The sequence below is a fragment of the Triturus cristatus genome, chromosome 4_2 (genome assembly GCF_964204655.1).
Source record: "Triturus cristatus chromosome 4_2, aTriCri1.1, whole genome shotgun sequence".
NCBI lineage: Eukaryota > Metazoa > Chordata > Amphibia > Caudata > Salamandridae > Triturus > Triturus cristatus.
The window spans coordinates 299,011,272-299,033,159 of record NC_140586.1 but is presented as its reverse complement, the minus strand read 5'-3'; the positions used below and the strand labels follow the sequence as shown (position 1 = coordinate 299,033,159).

General features: G+C 45.4%; 1 protein-coding gene across 2 annotated transcripts in view; it reads left to right on the top strand.

Moving 5' to 3' along the window:
• The window catches only part of COP1 (COP1 E3 ubiquitin ligase), a 689,508-nt gene that overhangs the window by 544,739 nt on the left and 122,881 nt on the right, over positions 1 to 21,888 (top strand). For both annotated transcript variants that reach the window (XM_085601600.1, XM_085601601.1), the window contains exon 18: positions 5,685 to 5,845. In XM_085601600.1, the coding sequence (XP_085457726.1) occupies positions 5,685 to 5,845 (161 nt within the window). The remainder of the gene's footprint in view (positions 1 to 5,684; positions 5,846 to 21,888) is intronic.

The following is a 21,888-nucleotide window of genomic DNA, read 5'->3' as shown; positions in this document are numbered from 1 at the left end:
GCGACTCCAATTTTTATTTTAAAAAAAAGTCTACTTACATTCATTTACATTCTCCCTTGGGACCCCATCCACCGGGGCATGCCCAAATATACTTTTTACAAAAAAAAAAAGAAAAAAAACGTAGGAGGGGGCAATGCCACCCCCCTCCCGGGCCATTTTGGGCCCCGGGGACCCCATCCCCCGGGACCTGGCCTCATGCTTAGGGACCGTGGGGGGAGCCCCAATGTCCCGCCGGTTCCCCGCCTCCTGTGGGAGCCGGCATTGCATTTTCACACGGGGAGCTGCTGACATGCAGCTCCCTGTGTGGAAAAGCAATCTGCTTTGGATTTTGAAAGCGAGAGGAGTAAACCTGCTCTCACTTCCAAAATCCTAACCAGAGTTTGTAATGACAGGGCGGGAGCCGCACAGCTCTCGCACTGTCATAGCAAACAGCAGTGTCCTGGGGGTGGGCACCCCGGGACACTGCAGGAGCCGGCCCCCCTCCCAACTAGTGAACAGTCCCTTAAAAAAAGAAGCCCCGGGGATGGCGGTCCCCGGGGCTGCGGGAGGGGGGGGGGGCGTGTGCCTCCCCGCGAATATTTCAGAAAAGCCCCGTGGGGGGCCCGAAATAATGGACAATGCCCCTGGGACCTGGCCCACCCGGGGGCTTATAGAAAAAGAAGCTTCATTTAAAAAAAATAATAATTTCGGAGGGATTTGCGACCCCGACGCAACTTCCGCCGAAATTATTTTTTTAAAATGCTTTTTTTGGCCCTTGGGGTCCTTCTGGGACTTCCTGAGCAGGCCTGGGGGGTCAGGCTATTTCTGCCCTGCCCCCTTTCCTGGTTTTTCAACTTTGTTTTACTGTTTTCTTGTGACTTGGTTCTACCGAGTCACAAGATGGCTGCCAACACTTCCTGGTTTGGAGCGCTGGCAGCCAATCACAGTGACACTCGTGGCCGGGAGGGTTTGCAAATCCACCGCTGCCCTAGATATCGAATTTTTTTAATTTCTCAGCAGCTACTGAACGGATTTACACCATTTTTTTTTTTTAAAAAGGACGCTTTCTGAACCAAGCACTACCTTTTTGCCAAATTTGGTATAATTCGGTTCAGCAGTTTCGGCTGTAGCCTTGGCTGAAATGTCCTATGGGAAATTGATCTTTTGACCTCTATTTTTTTAATTTCTCAGGAACTACTGAACGGATTTACACCATTTAACAAAAAGGACTCTTTCTGAACCAAGGGCTAAATTTTTGCCAAATTTGGTGTAATTCCGTTCAGCAGTTCGGGCTGTAGCCATGTCTAAAGTTTCCCATGGAAAATAACATTGAGAAAACACGTTTTGGGACCCCCCTTTTTTCTCGGCTCCCGCTTGACGAATCACCCCGAAACTTTCAAGACAGGAGCTGACCGTAGCACCCCACTAGTTTTGATAATTTCACGAAGATTCGTCAAACGGCGCCAAAGTTATTGGGGAAAACAAAAACGCATTTCCTATGGAAACTAGGTCCTAACTATAACTACCTACTGGCGACTGCCAGTAGGATATATATATATATATATATATATATATATATATAACACCAACAATCCTTTCCCATTCATAAAGGATTAAAGCCCACACGGAATCCAAGGAACCTTTCTTTATTTCAGCATGGCAAATCTGGCATTACGCTTTTCGAAATGAATTCCTTTCTCAAATTCCTCTACCATCTCGATTGCTCAGAGACCACATTTTAAGTTAAGAGCGCCTCTCTTCTCATTGGTAGAGACACTCTAATAGGTACAGAAAAGGTGGAAGAGGGTGTGTTTCAAACTCGGTGCTCCAAGTCTGTCTGCTGCAGGCAATCCAACGTAAGTACTCCCCAAGTAGGCGGTGCCTGCAGCGCCACCTTTTGTACCTGGATGATTTCTTGTGGGCGAAATGCAGTTTCCGACTCCTCATCCAGCCGGTATTGCCCCCAATGGTCACCGGAGCGCACAATCCTTAAGTATGCGCGCATACTGTGTAGTCACAGTCCTGAATAACAGTGTAGTACCGTTGTGGAATACGGTGGTCCAGCATGTCCCAAGCACCTTGAGAAATCCAAAGTCTGCCACTACTCCTGCTGAACTTCTTGTGGATGGGGGCTTTAAGGTGCTCGTGGCTGCACCAAAACATCAGACACCAACAATCCTTTCCCATTCACATAGGATTAAAGCCCACACGGAATCCAGGTAAACTTTCTTTATTTCAGCATGGCAAATCTGGCATGACGCGTTTTGGAATGAATTCCTTTCTCAAATGCCTCTACCATCTTGATTGCTCAGAGTCCACAATTAAAGTTCAGAGCGCCTCTCTTCTCATTGGTGGAGACACTCTAATAGGTACAGAAAAGGCGGAAGTGGGTGTGTTTCAAACTCTGTGCTCCGAATCCATCTGCTGCATATATATATATATATATATATATATATATATCTATATCTATATATTCACTGAAAAAACCATAGGTTTCACACATGTTATAGTTAGCGGAAATTTTACTGATAAAAAACCAGTGAAATTCCCCCGTTATAGTTAGTGCAGGCAACTATAACTCACGCGACCGCAATCCTCTGCTGATGCTAATACTGTATTTAGACACTTATTTGCCCATGTCTTCTTCCATACAGGTTTAGCTATACATATATTACAAATATTTTTTTTTCATAAAGACACATATGTCATGAGCAGAAGATTGCGGTCGCGTGAGTTATAGTTGCCTGCACTAACTATAACGGGGGAATTTCACTGGTTTTTTATCAGTAAAATTTCCGCTAACTATAACATGTGTGAAACCTATGGTTTTTTCAGTGAATTTGCAAGGTTTTTTAAATGCTAATTCCTAACTATAACGTGTGTGAAACCTATGGTTTTTTCAGTGAATTTGTACGGTTTTTTAAATGCTAAGTTACTTTACGCCATTCGTGGCGTGCGTGCCCACTTAACGCAGTTCGTTCCATGCGCGCACAGTAAGCACGCGGTGCGCTTCGCGACCGCGCGCCCACTTTACGCAGGTAGTGCCGTGCACGCACGGTGGGCACGCGGTGCGCTACGCGCACCGCGTGCCCACGTTACGCTAGATGGGCCATGTACGCACGATGCGCTTCGCGCACCGTGCGCACATGGAGGACATATGATGCACTTCGTTTTGAAAGGTAATATTTTAATTTTTCGTAATTTTTATAAGCCATGCACAAATGGTGCCCTTCGGGCACCATTTGCACACGGGGTGGAGAGAGTGTGGATAATTTTTTCTTTTATTATTTTTTTTTTAAATATTATAGTTTATCACACCTCTTATAAGCCATGCACAATTGGGGGCCTTCGGCCACCAATTGCACACGGGGTGGGGAGAGTGTGGATAGTTTTTTTTTTTATATAATTTTTTACCGTACGCGTACGGTAAGCGTAATCGGCGAAATTAGCGAAAAAATAAAAATTACATTTTTGCCCTTGGGGGATCTTTGGGGACTCCCTCAACATGGCTATGTGTGTGGGAGCTGTCTAAACAGCCCCTTTACATGTTTTTGGGCTTTATTTTAAAACCTAACTCTCAGTGCGAGAGAGAAAATGGCGGCCGCCGCTTCCTGGTTTCGGCCGATTCGAATGTTTACTAAGATCTAAGAGCCAATCAGAATCGCGCTCGCGCACGCCACCGTACGCGTACGGTAAGCGTACCGTAAGCGCACCGTAAGCTGGCTCAGATATATATATTGATTTAAAGGCTATTTTCTCAGAATCTACTGAACAGATTTACACCAAACCTACAAAAGGCACTTCCTTGACCTGAGGACTACCTGGGAAAAACGCGTTTTGGGACCCCCCTTTTATCTCAGCCCCCGCTTGACGAATCCCCCCGAGACTTTCAGGGTAGGAGCGGAGCGTAGCGCCCCACCTATTTTGAAAAATTCGCGAGGATTCGTCGACCGGCGCCAAAGTTATTCAAAATAGAATGTTGCGGATTTCCTATGGAAACGTGGTCCTAACTATAACTACCTACTGGCGACCGCCAGTAGGTAATATACACACACACAATTATGTACTGCAGTACTTACTTGGTAATACTGTGGAACTCCATACACTTCCTAACAAAATATAACATATAGAAAAATACAAATACTTTTACCTACCAATTACTACTTTATTAAAGTGGTAATAGGTAGGGAAAAATATAAAACCTGCTAGTTACCTAAATCTAAGGCCCTAACCTAGATCACAGCCAAAGTGTGATAAAAACAACATGGCTACCTTGTACTTTTGTAAAGGCAGACATTCTCCAATTCTATACTGCCTTGTCAGCGGCGCGTACTGCAAAATTACAGGGGTATACCGTTGCCCCCATATATCACTATGTTTTTATCCTTCATAACTTCAAAACTACTGAACAAACAACTTACATACAGTGCCAAAAAGGAACATGTGGACTCCATAACATACATTCCTGCCAAATTTCAGGAAAGTTTGTTATAGAATTTTTGCCACTAAGTCCAATACAAAAGTCTATAGAAAATGCATTGGTTGAAAGCGTGTTTTGGGATGCCCCCCTTTCATGTCCTTTTATGCCCTTAACTAATCACCATGAAGCTTTGCAGAAGGAATATGTCTGCAAAGTTTTCTGGAGATTCATTAAACGGGGGCAAAGCTATTAGCAAGCGAAAATTGGAAGAATTCCTATGTCTTAGAATGTTAACTATTACTAGAGTGGCTTAGTTGAGAAAGGCTTTTTAGCCAAAACGTGTCATGGCTTGCAGCTGAGGGAAAAAAAGCACATTTCTTGGGTTACACAAGAGAGTAAATATTGATTTCTATGAACTTTTCTGTGGAACGGTTTAGTTGTATGTGTTTGTGTGTGTGGAAATCCTGGATGATGTTCAGGATAGAATGCCTGCACACAGCGTGTTGGTTTCATGAAATTTAATGGCTTCCAGGATTTCCTTTGGTATTTTGTAACGAGTCTCACACTCGTTGTCCTGCACTCTCCCCACCTCGGTGGATGTAGCTGGCTCTCCCTGTGGGGAAAAATGGTTTGCTATATATATTATATAGCTTCCTACGTAGGTAATTCTTTAATCACATACCACACTAGTGACAGTTGCACACTAAACAAAAACCTGATAAGATAACATATATTGTATGAATATTGATACCTGCTGTTCACATCAGTTCTATCCTACAGCATTTCTTTGCAACAGCATATGTGAAGTTGCCCTTTGCTCATCTTGGGCACTGCTAAAGAGACAGCACCTAAGTGTAAAATACAGTAAAGGAAATTAAGTACTGCAACTGGCAAATACTTAGCTTTGTGCTGTATAAAGTTTATCAATTGGCTCTTCTTACCTGACATGGTGATTCAGAAGAAAGAAGCTGTTTGAACATTTTTGACAGTGGTTAATAAGGGGGAGGTAGGTGTTAGTGGAACTTTAAAACCAATTAGGAGAGTCAATGGCTTCCCATTGAACAACCTTGCATTTGCTTAGTGCCTTTCCAGTGAACCACTATGACCTGGTTGTTGTTTACACCGTCTCTCATCTGATAATAAAAATCTCTTAGCCCAACCAGCTCTTTAATTTTTGGTGATGTATGATTGGTTGTAGGAAGACTAGGGCAAGATAAATGCCTGATGTGTTTACTATCCTTGTAAGGTTCCTGAAATTTGTTTGCTTTTTCCTCTTTTTAACCAGGAAGCGAAAACAACTCTCTCTATCTGTATTACAAGGGACTATCAAAAACGCTGCTCACTTTCAAGTTCGACACAGTTAAAAGTGTGCTGGACAAGGATCGGAAGGAGGATGACACCAATGAGTTTGTCAGCGCAGTGTGTTGGCGGGCGATGCCTGATGGGGTAAGGTCATGCTTGCATTACCTTCTGTTCAACGTGGCTTTGCTTAAATCTGTTTAGTGCCCCATTGTAGGGAAATATTATAGTAGTTTCTGTTCTTTTGCCACATTTACTTAGTTTGATGTTTTTGTCATATGCATGTTTGATAATCCATTGTGGGCATACAGGTAATACTCTCACTTAAGTCTAAGTTTGTTCCTGAAAATTATGCCTTTAGTCTAAACATTGTAGCTTGAAATGTAAGCAACTCAAGCTTTCTTTATCCCTCACGCCTGTCTAATCCTGTTTTTTGCAAACCTCAATTTTGTGAATTAGTAGTGTCAGTCTACCTAGACACAAACATTACTGTGTATTCTGCATTGTAATATTTTCAATAATATCCACAAACAGAATATTCTTGCCTATATTTAGGGTTTCAGAAACACTTCATTTTAAAAAATGGCATATGTATTTATTTATAGGTGGTGAAATGCTGTTAGTTCTCAAATGCAAGCACAACTTCCATAGTCAAAACAGGGTAATTGTTTTCGGCATGAGTACATGAAGGAAAATTAGCATGATAGGCTGCCAATAGGAAACTGAAACAATGTACAGTGCATTTATTTGACCCAGCAGCTCCCTTATCCTAGCATATCTTTCACTGGTGATTGCCTCTTGGGTTCAGTTTTTTCCTCTCATTTTGAGAGGACATCAGAACACTTCTAGGGTTTTCTTACCCTGTATTTGTGAGGTTTTCCCATCAGAAGTTGATGTTTTTCAACTTGTAAAGTATTTGGAGCTTTCTTTCTTTGAAAAGCATCTTCTTCGATAGCACTTCATGATTTGTGAAGTTCTTCTCTGATGGCGGAAGAAGGCAGCCGTGCACAACATAATTTGCGTGGTCTGTTCACATTTTGGCAAGATTGCAAATTTGATCAATAAATGACTGAAAAAGCCCTGAAAGTCTTAGCAGGATTTTTCCTCCGTTGGAAACTGGAAGAGTTTAGGAAAGTGGAAGAAAAGAAAAATTTGCAAAGGATGGCTAGAGGAGGTGTGTCTTCCACTATAACCATATCCACTCTACAAAGGCATTTTTAAATGAGGAGCTCTAAGGAGAAGAAGCCGCCATCATCATCACCAAGACTATTCCTGAGTTATGTTTTGAGTCTGAGTAATGATACCCTACTGACATGCTCTCCCTTAAATGTCAGCTCTCCTGCAAGTATGACACTGAAGCAAAGAAACATTCAGTTGTTGCAGGAGAAACCCACCATCTGCATACCAAAGCATTCCATGTCATAGCACTGACTATCGAGGCACTCAATGTCTTCGACGTCAGCACTGTTTTCTTCACATCATTTTGCATCAAGATCAACTTAGAGACACTCTGAGTCAGAGAGATCAATTTGACGTTGACAATAACTTCTCCGTCTCCTTCTGGACAGCTGTCCTTACCTACTCCAGCATCTTTCTCTGCTACCAACGAGGCCTCCAGTGATAATTCACTTCAGGCCTTCTACAACCACTTCTTATTCCCCCTAACCCACTCATGGTTCCAATGGACACTTACAATCCACTTAAATTGAATATTCCTCCTTCCCCACCTGTTCAGTCCTTTATTTGGTGAGTCCTGACCGTTCACCATTTGCACATCGCAGATGCACACAGCTTCCTTGAAAACTGAAGAGGAAAATATCTGCAAGCAGATCTTTTCTTAGGCATGTTTCTTCATACTCTTTTATTTTCTCTTCTTTATATTAATTTAATTACAAATTACAATCATGGTCTCAGGCAAATGTCAATGTACAATTTGTGGCCCTCACAAGCTCTGCCTGTAAGGCACAATAAGTCATACCATAAAATATTGTAAACAGGAATATGGAAGGGAAAAGGGGGTGGGGGAGGAGAAGAAGATGTTGTTGTAATTCTTATTTCAGATTAACATTAATGCACTTCACAAAGAACTTGGAAAAATCAAAATATGAGAAAATAGTAACCTGTAAGGTTTATGAATATAAAGGACACTGAACAACCTAGGATATGCGATTACAAATAAATAAGCTCTATCCAAAACATTTTAAGGGATGATAGGACCACTTTTTGTCACCCATGCGAATCACTTCCACTGTGGTGCAGAAAGTGTTACTAGCTTCTAGATGGATTCTCTGGGATTTAGCCGTACAAAGTTATGTCATCACGGAAAGGTGCTCAAACTTGTAAGAAGAACGCTGTCTTTTTCTCTGTATACAATCCTCTTGTAAAAGGTGAACTTGTACATTTCAGTCAACCATTTAATATGTTCGGGGATGCCAGTGTCCAAATCTAACTAGTTTAACTACCATCAGCTCCATTGACAGAAGGCAGCGTACGTGGATTGTTAAGTCATGGATGTCCGTGCTATCATGAAGAATTATAAAGTGGTGTGAAATGGGAATGGGTAGGTTTAAGGACCTGTTAAGAGTGGTCTTTGTTTTAAGCCCATAATGCAAATGTGTCCGGACAATCGTGTACAATGTGTGTAGTGTCACAATGTGGTTAATAACAACGGTAACAATTCAGTGGGGCAGTAAACCTCATTCTCCGTAGCTTCTTAAAGGTCCAATACCAATCATGTATCGATTTGAAGACACAGAATTTAATTTGAGATTCCCTTCCCTCACAATCACAGCTCTCAAGGATCCCTTTCCAGTACTCTTCTGTGTAAACTATTTGTAGCTTTTCTTGCAACCTATATTTGGAATGAAATGAAGCCGATACACGCGATCTTCAAATGCAAGTGCATAGAAAGAGTGGTAGACTGGGTCTCCCATCTTTGGAGAAATTTCACGCGGCCTTACACCCAGCGCAACTTTCCTATATAAGACCACATTTAGAGGACCCTCCATTATGTTTGCCCTTAAACAACATCTTACCATAAATATACCTGGTATGCAAGTAATTAATAAACATTTAGCTCTGGCCTTTTTGACCTGAAACCCTGTCTGTCATTCAGGCAGTGGTGAAGATTTGCACCAAGGCTCATAGACAGTTTAAAATTGATACCCAAATACATAAATGGACTTCTCTATGGCATAATGCACACAGTACTGGAGGGCACACACACCCTGGGAGCTGTGGCAACAGGTGGGTATCCTGACTATTGACCAGCTTCTTACACCGAAGAATCCCAAGACATTTGAAATGCTCGATGAGCAAGATCATCTTCCCAACCAACAACAACCCTCCACCACTGCCTATGCTGCAGACTAGGTGTGCTACCACTGGAAATCCAGCTTTTGCCAGTAGTGTGACATCTTCAACATTGGTAACATCACATGGAAGTAATGTCGGGCATATATAATTTATTGTAACAGCATCATCACTGTGAACCTCAAATGGTGAGTCTTCATTCTCTGAATCAGCATTCTCATCATATACATCTACCTCACTGACATGTTCGTTAAGGGCGTTACTTATAGACAATATTACAACCTTCTGAGATGCTCACCTCAGGGGAGGAGTGAAATTGAACACCCCAGTTGAAGTCCCACAGGCTTAATTGTCAGCCATCATGGAGACACTACGACCGGTCTCTGGTCTTAGACCTCTATTGTGTTTATTCGCTGGCTTTGCAGAACTTGATGAAAAAAAGATTCTCCCTCCTGTCACTACTACCTTTGCAACTCCGAGGCTACAAGTACAGACCTTCAAAATAAGACCCAGTGTATCTGAATTAACATTTCCAAATGTGTTCTCTGCATCAGAATTTCCCCTACTCAGAAAAGGGGACTAGTTGTGTGCAGTGGGCCTGCAGGGTGTACTCTTCCACATACCAGTTTGAGGGAGTTCAGAAAATTCTCAACATTCACAGTAAGCTCCCAGTGCATAGTTTTACCCTTCGGTCTGAAATAACCACCTCAGACATTTGCCAAGTGCATGGCAGTATATCTTATCAGACTAAGGAGCTTAATCTATATGCAGCTTAACGATTGGCTGTTAAAACTTCACACAGCAGATACAGCTCTCCAATGTTTCAATACTACCATTACTCCTCTTTGTGTGGGCCTTCAAGACAATTCCCAGAAATCCGCGTTATCCCCTGTACGGGTTCTAGTTAGGTAGGATCCACCTTTGAACACAGGATGAGAAGCATATCAATCTTCTGAGAAAGTACCTGTCATTTTTCGAAGTGTTTTTCAAAGTGTCTTTGAGTACAGAAAACTTCTGCTTCAACCGCTCATCAGATGTATTCTCCTTAGGATGATGGCCTCCTCCACCTTCATTCTCCCGAAAACAAGGTTTAATATGAGATCTCTGCCGCAGTGTTTGGAAGATTAGTGGTCTCAGCGGAAAGACAACTAGGAGAACAAATTAATATGAACTCTTCCTGCAGCACAATCTCTTCCATTGTGGTACAGGGATGCAAGTCTTGTGCTAGGAATCCTGCTTCACCAGGATTTCCCCTCACAGAGCATTGTGACAGAATCCTCCTTTATGGGTTGAGGAGTGGATTTGCAGACGTTCATGGTGTAAGGCCTGTGGTTGGACAGCGAACGCTTGTATCTCATCACTGTCTTGGAGTGTAGAGCACCTCAGATGGTTCTCCAGGCTTTCAAGCCTTCTCTGTAAACAAATAGGATACGAATTCAGATGGACAGCACAACCACAATATACTAGCTGAAAAACAAGGCAGCACAAGATCTAGGGCTTTGTTTCTAGAATCTCAAGCTATTTGGAGTTGACTATGGGCGAGAAACCTGCCTATAGATAGTTAATCTTCCAGCACTTAAAAAAACCCAAGCAGACTTTCTAAATAGTTATTTTGTAGGAAACCACCAATGGATTCTTGACAACAATATACGAGATGGCAGTTTCATGGATTGGGGCTATCCTCAAGTAAGACCTATTTGCAACGTCTCAAAATATAAAAACTTTCCTCCCAGAATGTGAAGACTGAGATCGCTGGTCAATGCCGATAAAATAGTCTGAGAAATCTCCCCATGCTTTTCTGCCACTCTTAATGATTTCATCAGCCCTAATAAAACGGAGGTATTCCAATGCAAAGATGATTTTTATTGCCCCAGAGTGGCTGAGACAATGGTGATTTTTTTCAGAGCTTCTTCTGCCTATAATGCCACACAGGAAGCTTAGATGGACACTGAATGTGTTAATCAGGATGGAAGGTGATTTACACAATTTCAACAGGATGTCCTTGAATGTGGCGGTGTGGCTCCTGAAACTGTGCAATATGAACACCTCACAATTCCACAGGTGTGTTTGAACATCTTGAAAGAGGCGGAGATAACTCCTACAAGAACAACCTACACTTTTAAGTGGAAATGATTCTATCTAGTGTGTCAAACCTATGATCCAGTGCCCTGCTTGTTAGATGTGAACATTCCAAACCTGCTTCATTTTGCCCAGATCAACCTACAATTTGGTTCGATTGAAGTACATTTGGCAGTGGTTAGAGCCTACAGAAAAGGTCCTTCTTAAAGGTCTTTCTTTACTGTTCCTGGCAGCCTTCTCGTACACGGAAACTCATTACTTTTACTTAATAAAAGTATTACTAAAAATTAGATATTTAACAATTCCAAACAATTATAAAATTCCTAATCAGTTTATTAAAAGAATCTTTAGCATGTGCAATTTTATCAAAAGGCAAATTTAAAATGCAAATTCATGACTAATGTTAGCCCAATTTTGCAAGTTTGCCATTGGAAAATGTTATAAAACCAATGATCAAATGCATATCCATTGGATTCAAACGTTGCTTCAGTGTTAGTGAACATGGTTTAATGTTTAAACTCCTAAAAGATGGAAGTAAAAATGAAGATTGTTCAATTACAAAAATCATGGCAGCAATAAATGTTGTGGGCCAACGATTCATTCCAATAGGGGCAAAGTGTCAGTTTGTGGAGTAACAGAAGTATTTCCACTGTTGCTTGTTCTCACCCACATCAAATTGTCTGAATCTCAGTTGTGTTAGATCTTGTTGCATTCTAAGAGGTGGGTTTGTTTTATTTGTTTGCTAGACCCACGTGCCCATATATAATTCCTGGATGGCTTTTAATAGCTTATTGTCTATTCCCAATCCTTTTAGTTAGAGCCACAGGAACTCAAATTGGTCCTCTGTAAATGAATGGCTTCTTCTTTTGCTCCTACACATAAGGCTTCATTGCTATCTCACTTAGATGGTAGCTTTTTTAGTGGCCATTACATATTCTGCATACATATTAAACAAGCTTCAGAGTCTGTTTGAGGTGGAACCTTACATAGTATTTCACCGTAATAGAGTCTTTATGAGTATGCATCTTTCTTTCTCACAGGACAGAGCATCTGATTTCCATGCTAAACAAACAATATCATTGCGAATTTCCTTTAGTAATCCCTCTTCTCCAGCATAAATATATCTTCATTTTTTGATTCAATGAGAGTAAGGGAATTGAACCAGCTCTTTATCAACTATTGAACCCTTTAAACTGTTTTGGCTACATCCAAACAGTTAATTTCCAGTTGAATAGTTTCTTGCCTCCTTAAGACAACAAGCCGCTGCTTGGTAAACCTAAAGATCATTCTGCATGAGGGAAAGCAGTTACTGCTTGGTTGAGAAATGTCAGTGTTAAACACATGTAAAGCAGGTAATATAAATGTAATTCCATACTTTCACCAAACACTACTATATAGACGTAGACTCTACAGTGGGTACATTGGTTGGTCAGGCTGTCCTAAAGAGTTACGCGTTCTTGTCTTACCATTAAAAATTACAAGTTCTAGTTTTTTGGAGTGAGTTTGCTCTTCTATTGAAGGACTATCAGTGATTCTTCTATAATTTTTTGTTTGAATATCTTTATTGCATTTTATCTTTTATCATACAGTTATAGCACATCAATGCACATAATGAACGTACAGTGAAATAAAGTCTGCCATGGGCCTGTGTACATAGGGTCGGGTGTTCCCTCCAAGCATTTGTGACAAAATTTTACATCTGAAGCGCACATAGCGGTATGTATGTATATGGACTATTAGTTCAAACTGCATACGCATACCGTTGTCCCCATTAATATGTCAATATGTGTATCCCATGCATGTTCCGCTTATACAGAAGCTGTCAGTGTGCAGATGCATCAGGCGCCGGTGAGATGCCCATCGCATTCCCGGCATCTCCTGAGACTCAAATCACAATACCTCTTGTGTAGTATGTGCTCATAATAGTAAATAATGCAGGATATCAACCATTTTTTGATTTGCAAAACATGAACTACAACTGGAAATAAAAAGAGGGGGGAGAGAACAACGGAGAAAAGAAGGAAAATAAATAATAGAAAGAGATGTCAGATACCAGATGGAGTATGAAACTGTTAGGTGAGTGGTCGTCAGAGGTAAGTTGCGGCAAAGCCATATCGTTCGTAATGAGTGCGGGCTACACTGTCTGTTTTGATCACAGTTGTGTAGATGCTAGGGCAACTTATGACTAAATATGTACCTACGGAATGTCCCCGAGGCCTGCGTAGCTGTGTTTCAGATCAACGGATACGGTTGAATTCAGCACTGTACAGGGCATAATGCACTCATCAATCAAGTCCTCCAGCGGCATCACCTGCCTGTTGTATGGGAGGTGCGTGTGGTATAGCTTGAGGGTATGTAAGGGCTTGGAGAATTTCATCCCAGGATTGTGCTATGGGGTACTTCCGTAACCCCGCTGTTTCCTCCCTGTGCAGGGCGGTGCTCTCCGCCTGCGCCCATATCTCTAGGGATTTTTTCCAACTGAGTGCTTCGGGGGGATCCTTATGCTTCCATCGTTTAGTAATTAGCCGTTTCGCAGTTATTAGGCCTAGGTCGCAAAACCTGGAGCTTACCTTGTTAGCTTTATTGCGAGTATAAAATCCCAGTACTCAAACCTCCCACGTGCTAGGCAACTGAGTGTTTATGCAGTTCGTGAGTGTCTCAGTTATTGTGCGCCAGTAGGGCAGTAGTAAGGGACAAGACCGCAACATATGTAGGAAGTCAGCATCCGTAAGCTGACATCTCGGACAACTAGAAGTAGTGACGTTGAAATATTTGTTTATTTTGTCCTGCGAAAGGTATGCTCTGTGTAACATGTACGTTTGTATGAGTTTAAACCGTGAATTACGTGGTATGTGTGTGGCGCTAGTTAAGACACGTTCCCACTCTTTGTCTGTCCAGGGCCTACCTCTATCCACAGTCCAGTGTGTTCGAAGACTCTGCGGTGGTTTCAGAACGTGCACGAGCAAGTCGAGCACCAGCCAGTGGACTACATGCGACCCCTCCCCCATGACATGTAGGTACTGCATCAGCTGGTGTATTGGCGGCTCAGCTGTCAGATCTCCCCATGCCAGCGTCAATGTTCTCACAATAGCCGCATGTAGGAGAAACTGTCCCGCCGGTATACCACTATCGGTTAGGGTCGCAAAGGGCACAAGAGGACCATCCACGTACAGGTCTCCCACTGTTTCCACCCCAGCCTCATGCCAAGCTGATAATGCAATACCCGTTATCGCGCCTCCGCCTCCGGGCGTCCCAGTGAGTGGCAATATCGGGGCGTGGGGGATCGTGCCTTTGGTAAGCTGCAGACTTCTCCGGAAGCATCTATGAGCCAGCCCTATGTGGATCTGTTGCGGATGGGGAAGTTTTGCCAGCGGATGAAACAAACTGTATATTCGGGACTGTGTCCACGGGGCGACCCGGTTGCTGTATCTGATAGGTCCCTACCGCACAACCATTTTGTGACCCATTGCAGTTGGGCAGCTAGGCAGGAAAGCTCCACATGCGGAACCGCTAAACCTCCCTGTTCAGGCGGCGCATATAATTTCTGCAGTGCTACTCTGGGCCTTCCCGTATTCCAGATTAATTCACAAATCAATCCTTCCAGTTCCCGAAACACACGCACCGGAACATACACAGGCAGGTTCACGAAGTAATACAGTAGTCGTGGTAAGACTTTCATTTTAACTAAGGTGATACGACTCATAACATTTAGTGGTAGGGTCTTCCAAAACTGTATCTGTGTCTTAATAGATGAGATGGCGCGCACTACGTTGCCATCCAGTGTATCCGCAGGGGACCTATATATGTAGACGCCTAGATACCGGAACGTAGTTGGATACCAAGTGAGTGTGGTTCTGTTAATGAATACATCAGACTCAGCCACGTCGTGCTGGAAAGAGTAGACGCCTGACTTAGCCCAATTTACTCTGAGTCCCGATACCGCTTCAAACCTGCGGAACAATGTGGATATTGCTGAAGGTACAGCGCGCTGGTCTTTGATATATAGCAGCAGGTCATCTGCGTATAAGGACACTGCGTGAAGTCCATCACCTAGAGGGATGCCCCAGTCCATACCACTCTTCCCGGGGCAGAACTGCCAGTGGCTCCATAGCAAGGGAAAATAGCAGCGGGGACAGTGGGCATCCCTGTCTGGTGCCCCTCCGAACGCGTAGTGCGTCAGAGATCAGCTTACCCATGCGGACTCGCACCGTGTGGCGCTGGTACAGTAGTTGCACTAGTTGTAAATATCCATCCCCAAGCTCATACTTTTGTAGAACCGCTGCAAGATAAGGCCACTCCAAGGAGTCGAAGGCCTTTTCCAAGTCTAGCACCAGACAACCTGAGTACGTCTGGAGCCTGAATAGTCTACGTATGTTAAGAGGTGCTTCTGGTCGGGACAAATCCGTTTTGGTCATGGTGGATTAGAGTCTTTACAAACGGGGCTAGTCTCTTAGCTAGGATAGAGGCGAAGATCTTATAGTCTGTGTTCAACAGAGCCAGAGGGCGGTAGGAACCCAGGAGGTCGAGATCTCTGCCTGGTTTCAGAACGGAGACCAGCAACGCCTCATTTTGCGTAGGCGTGAGTGTCGAATCCTCTAATGCTCTCGTGTACACCCGCTCCAATTTCGGTATCAATATATTTGAGTAAGCTTTATAAAACTCAGCCGGTAGTCCAACCGGACCCGGAGACTTGCCGTTTGAAAGGGAAAAGATGTTATCCTTGATTTCCTCCGGTAGCAGAGAAGCGTCTAGTTCCTCTTGCTGGCCCGGTGCCAGTTGCGGCCGTGCGAGGGCAGAGAGAAAGTTCCTAATGTCCGCATCCATACCTTGCAGGTAAGTCTTGTATAATTCAGAGTAGTGTTCCACAAAAGCACTATGTATGTTCTGTTGTGTATGCACAGTGACGCCCCGCGCAGTCCTGATAGACATCACTGTCGTGGCGGCCGCATCTTGTCGGATCAACCACGACAGCAGTTTGCCTGGTTTGTCCCCCCATATGGTGAGTCTGTGCCGAGTGCGCCGCATAGTTCAACAGACGGAGTCGTTCCATCAGTCTGGAGTGTTCCTCCCTATCCTGCGCCAGTGTTGCCGTGCGGCCCCTCACCGCCTCACCCTCTCCATGGAGTAATTTATTTTCAAGTTGAGTGAGCTCACCCTCCAATTGCCTCCGCATACCCGCCTGCGCACCCAGGCATTCGCCCCTGACCACCACCTTAAATACGTCCCATTCTACCAGCGGGGATATGGCCGTGTCGCAAATATTGAGTAATATTGGTGGCCATCAGGTTACGGAAAGGCGCATCCAGCAGGACATCCGGCTGCAGCCGCCAAGTGGGGATTGGCGCCCGGGGGCATTCCCAGACCACCTCCAGCACATGCGGATTGTGATCTGAGTGTGTCCTACCTAGATAGTAGGCCCCTGTGACGTGCGGAAGCAGCTCTTCTGAGAGCATGCAACGGTCTAACCGTACATGCAACCCATGAGCACCCGAAAAATAAGAGTACACTTTATCATGGGGATTACGGTGCCTCCAGACGTCTGCCCAGCTAGTTAACGCCTTCATGGCCCTATAGGTGTTTGTGCCCAGGAGGGGCGGAAAAGAGCGGTCAGGAGAGACATCCAGCACACTATTATAATCTCCCCCCAACAACATAGGGATATCATTCCACGGTGCCAGGACTCTTGAGAGATTATCAAGAAATGCAGCCTGCTCAGTATTAGGGGCATAAAGTGATGTTTTGACAACCTGACGGCCATCTAGTGTACCCTTAACCATAACATATCTACCCTCCGTGTCTGTCAATGAATCTGTAATTTGAAATGGTACCCCTGGTCGCACCCACAGAAGCGCACCTCGGGCAAAAGCCGAGTACCCCGTAGCGCATAATTGACCACGCCAGCGGCGATGTAGGCGTTGAATTTCCGTCTTAGCTAAATGGGTCTCTTGAAGAAGAACTATCTGTATGTGATGTCACTTGAGGAAAGAATTTATCCGATACCTGCGGGATGGTGAATGCAGGCCTCTCACATTCCATGTACCGATTCTAAGTGTAGCCATGACATGTGTGATCCCCTGATGGGAAATGTGTTCGCGGCAGCCCAGCAACCATAAGCGGTGCAAATGATCTGGCAATGGACGACTCACCCAGCTTTCTAAATCATGGTGTGATATGTCATGTGATCCGGCATGTAATAGGTGACATCTCAATAAAAACTCCCAATAACAACAAAAGCATGAATAATACCAAAAGGGCGAAATGCAACTAGCAATCATCCAAACTCTCAATAGAGACAACAGTTAAAACATTTGGGGGTACGCTGCGCGTTATTGTGTGATAACTGGCAATGTATATATTCAGGTTGTGCTGCTGGAGGCGCCTCTTCACCACCATGAATGAAAACCTCCGTCTCTGCACCTGTATGATATAGTCCGGAAAAAACATCACTTTCTTATTGACAATTTGAACATCTTGCAGCTTCCTGGTTTTGTGCAGGATCGAGTCCCTGTCTCTATAGTTAAGGAGCCTTATAAGTAGAGGCCGCGGACTCAAACCTGTGGGAGGGGGTCTCGCCGGGCCTCTGTGTGCGCGTTCTATGACAAAGTGGGGCAAGAGAGTTCCATCAGGCAGCAGGTTCCTGAGCCAGGACTCCACGTGAGAGGCAGGCTTCTCTCCTTCCCATCGCTCCGGCACACCCACTATGCGCACATTATTGCGTCGTGCCCGCCCTTCAGCATCCTCGGCCCTTTCCTCCAGAAATTCCACTCGATTTAATAAGTTCTGCACGTGCTTATCTGTTTGAGCCACCTGCGGTTTGATCTCTACAAGAGTAGTTTCCAATGTGGTTGTGCGATCCACCAACTTTCGGTGATCCGCATGCAAGTGAGTGAGATCGATGGCCACCTTGTCAATTTTGGACTCCAGGGAGTTGCGGGTCTGGTTAATAGTTTCCTCCAGTCGCTCGACCGCAGCAGGCACAGCGTCTAATTTGCTCACGGTTTAGTCCGTGAGGCCCTGCTTCACCATCTTGTCTTGTTTGGTCTTGGTAGAGGGCAGTGGGGCCTGTGCACCTACCGTTCCAGCCCGCGCGCGGGTGCCACCCGACATGAGGCGCAGGAAGTGTCCACAAACGCCGCGTCTCGCTCAAGGTGGCTCCAGTACAGTCGCTCGGTACCGCAGAGAGGCACCTTTGCAGGCAACAGTCAAGGATTGCGGAAAGCTCCCGCCAGAGGTGGAGCACCTGCTCCGGGAGGGAGCGCTGCACCGCACGGTCCACTGTACAACACTACCGCTGTCAGGTGTATTAGATGTTGGGCGGTGTAGGTCGCAGGAACCTCCGCGAATACCAGCCAGACCCACCCGGAGGTCCACACAGAGGAGACCTGGCAATGGCTTTGCAATGACTCAGGACGAGGCGTAACAAAGGTGGTAGCGTGTTATTCCTGTGGGAGCCCCCAGTATCGGATTGAGGGTGCCTGCCCGCTGTTCATTGTGCGTGGCGGGAGAGCCCTCTCCGAGACGGCGTCGAGCTGTACGGGAATCCCACAGTTGGGGGCACCACAACTGTCCGCTGAGGCAGGCGCCCACAGTCCCTTCACGTCGACCCACAGCCCCTATCACAGCGTCAGTAGTCCCTCAGACAAAGCGGAGGTCTGTGGTGTGTCAACAACTAGGGCAGAGTATAATCCGCAGCAGGAGTGTTCACCCCCCGGGGGGGGGGGGGGGGGGGGGGGGGAGAGCCCAGGAAAGCGCCGCAGCAGCCTGCACTGCAGGAATGGTCACTGTTCAGCACCAAAGCAGGGCAGCATCAGCACATCAGTCAGACAGATCGTGGGGAGCAGCCCTGAGGCAGGCGATTCTCCCCTCAATGTAGCATCGACAGGCGTTCCAGCTAGTCAAGTCTTGGCTGCAATGTCGGGTAGGCGGGCCCTCGGCAATCCGGACTGCGTCCTAGGATATGCTCATTGACTCTGGGACAGGCAGCTTCAGGGAGGGCGGTCGCGGTGATTATCAGGTAACCTCCTGCGCCACGAGTGACAGCCACCGTCCAGGGCCTCCACAGGGCAGTGCCGGCACACTGGTCAGGCAAGTAGCGAAGGCAGGCCCGGCCCGGGCGATCCCCTTTGCGCCGCAGCAGTGATGAGCGTCCCAGTCGATCAGGTCTTGGCTGGGACCTCAGGCAGGCATCTTCACGGCACTACAGGTAGCGCCCCGCAGCACAGCAGCCGTCGCCAAGGCAGTGGGTCACAGGGAGGACGGCCGCAGCGGATTTCAGGCAGCCCACGCAAGCCGCGCCATTGCTTGCGGCCTTGTGGGAGGAGCCAAGCCCCGGGCTCTCGTAGCCCAGTCCTCCAATGTAGCAGCGGCCCGCCAATCAGCTCACACAGCCAGGGGCCATAAAGCGGGAGTCGGGCGGGGTAAGATCGATACTGGAGCTTCGGGGTCCCTCCAGGATTACTCTGCGCTGGGCGAAGGTCTCAGCAAGCAGCTTATGGTCGGAGAACTGAGCCCGTTCGGGGGAGCCTCCAGCAGAGCTCTACCCGGATACGTCTGCCTCTATCACCATCAATGATTCTTCTATAATGTGGTGGGAAATGTAACTTTTATTCCTAGTTCTGCATTTTAGGATTTTCACTGGATTAATGAACAGTCCTTGATCCGTACCAGTTTCTCTTTTGTAAATAGCAAGTAAATGATGCATTACATTTAAAAATCTGAAAGACTTCCTCATAAAAGAACAGAGCCTGTGAGTCAACTGCCAGTACAATGCATGCTGGAATATGGAAGCTGCTGGCTGCTTAAAAGAATTGTGCATATTTTCAGTTTTTTGTTTAGTCAACCCCCCAAGCCCAACTGCTTATGGCCAAATGGAAGGGGGCCCTGCTATGGGGCCCCAAAGTCAGTTTCGGGTAGCCAATCAATGTTGGAAAGGTCGACATCATAGTCTTGACGGAGGAAACGCCATCCTGAAGGGATTATGGTGCCTTTCCGACTGAATGAGCCGTTGGATCTGCGTCGGATTCCCCCGCCTGTTTAAACTCAGACTGCTGTCATCCCAATGCAGTGGTTGGACTTTAAACCTACCATGTCAGGTGTAAAGCCTCCGACCAGCTTTAATGAGGGCCTTAATATTATCCTGCTGCTTCCATACCAGGTTCACGATCAGTGCTAGGTTATAGTTTTTTACCCTCTGTGATTCCTTCCTTCAGATAATATTTTTTCTGCGCTGTGTGGGTACAATCTGTGATGACAGGTTTTTGGTATGCTTCTGATAAAATTACATCACTTGATTGAGTACAAAATTATAAATCTATGCACTGTGAATTATTGTCAAGTAAGGAGCCGAGTTTGTGTATTTTCGTTAGTTAATGTCTGAAATGTTTAAATGTTCCTGGTTATGTTGTCAGTTAAGTGATACTTGGCCTTTTTTAAAGCTTTTTATTATGTTTTGCTTCAAATTAAAGACAGGAACTAAATTTAGCCGTTTCTAAGCTGTCATTTAGGAATCTGAGCAGTGGCAAAAAAATGCACTTCACACTAAGAGCTGATCTCAGTAAGATAAAAGACACACAATTGATGGACGGAATGCAGAACAAATCAAAACATTCACCCCTAGTTAAGAGATCTGAGTTAAATCCATCATTCTTTTGCTCACCATGCCACCCCAGTTTAGACCTGGCTACATGCAAATCAGTCTTGACCCTGTGCCTCATGGGAACAGTGCAGCCCGAACTGCCAAGCCAGGTCCTCCCTGGACCGGAAACAAGCATCCTGGGACCGGTTTCGGGGTTTCACCTCTCTTCAGCCGGGATAGCTTGATTCCAGTGGCACAGTGAGCCCAGGTCTCACGTCTGAGCATACCTGGCGCACTTAAGGCGAGAAAGCAAAAGACACACAATTGATGGACGGAATGCACAACAAATCAAAACATTCACCCCCAGTCATGAGATCTGGGTTAAATCCATCATTCTTTTCTCAGTAAAATGGCTCCTGAATTTTAGGTAGCCCTATGTTGACTCGCTGTAAGAAGCATAGTTTTGAAAATAGTAGCATCCATGTGTTTTGCAAACTTCTGGACCCAGCATAATCATTCACATGCTATTGTGAATTTGTAGCCCGGCCTGCCAGCTGCCATGGCTGCTGTAGAGTATATTAAGTAAGCTTTACTGAACTAAATGATGCAACTTGTTCCAAGCATCATGACAAGCCCCAGCTCGAGTGAGCGCACTGGCTCTCCTACGGCGGTCTATGATTGACTTGAGGCCACTGAACATGGCGCCACTGCAGGTGCGGACCAGCTGCGATGTCGTGTAATCACTCTCTTGTACTGTGCCAGCTAGGATCAAGCACTGTCCCTCCTGACTGAGCTAAATGAATCGAGTTTAGATCATCAGAAAATCCACGGATAAGTATTTCCGAGGCAGGTCTAGCTGATGAACGCCTGACTTCTGGAGGTTCCGTTTGATTTTATATCCAGGCAAATCAATTTTAGCATCAACTGGATCGAAATGGCTTGAAGGACTGAGCGGCAGCCCGTTATTAAGCAGAGCAAGTTTATGGACGTCAGGTGGCCCGTGGGAGGCATCACTCATGCTGCTGGCGTTGTTCTCCACCACATCCTGCGTGTTTGCATTTAAAGGAGGCCGCCCCAGTGGCCTTGCTCTTGTTTGCCTTATTGTGGTGCCCGACTATTAAAGCAAGGTGCTGGCTCCCACGTTCGTTCTCAGTGCCAGAGATCTCAGCTTGTTGAGTTAGTTATCTACTGGGGAAAGTGGGAGTGTTGTATCTGTACCTTTTTA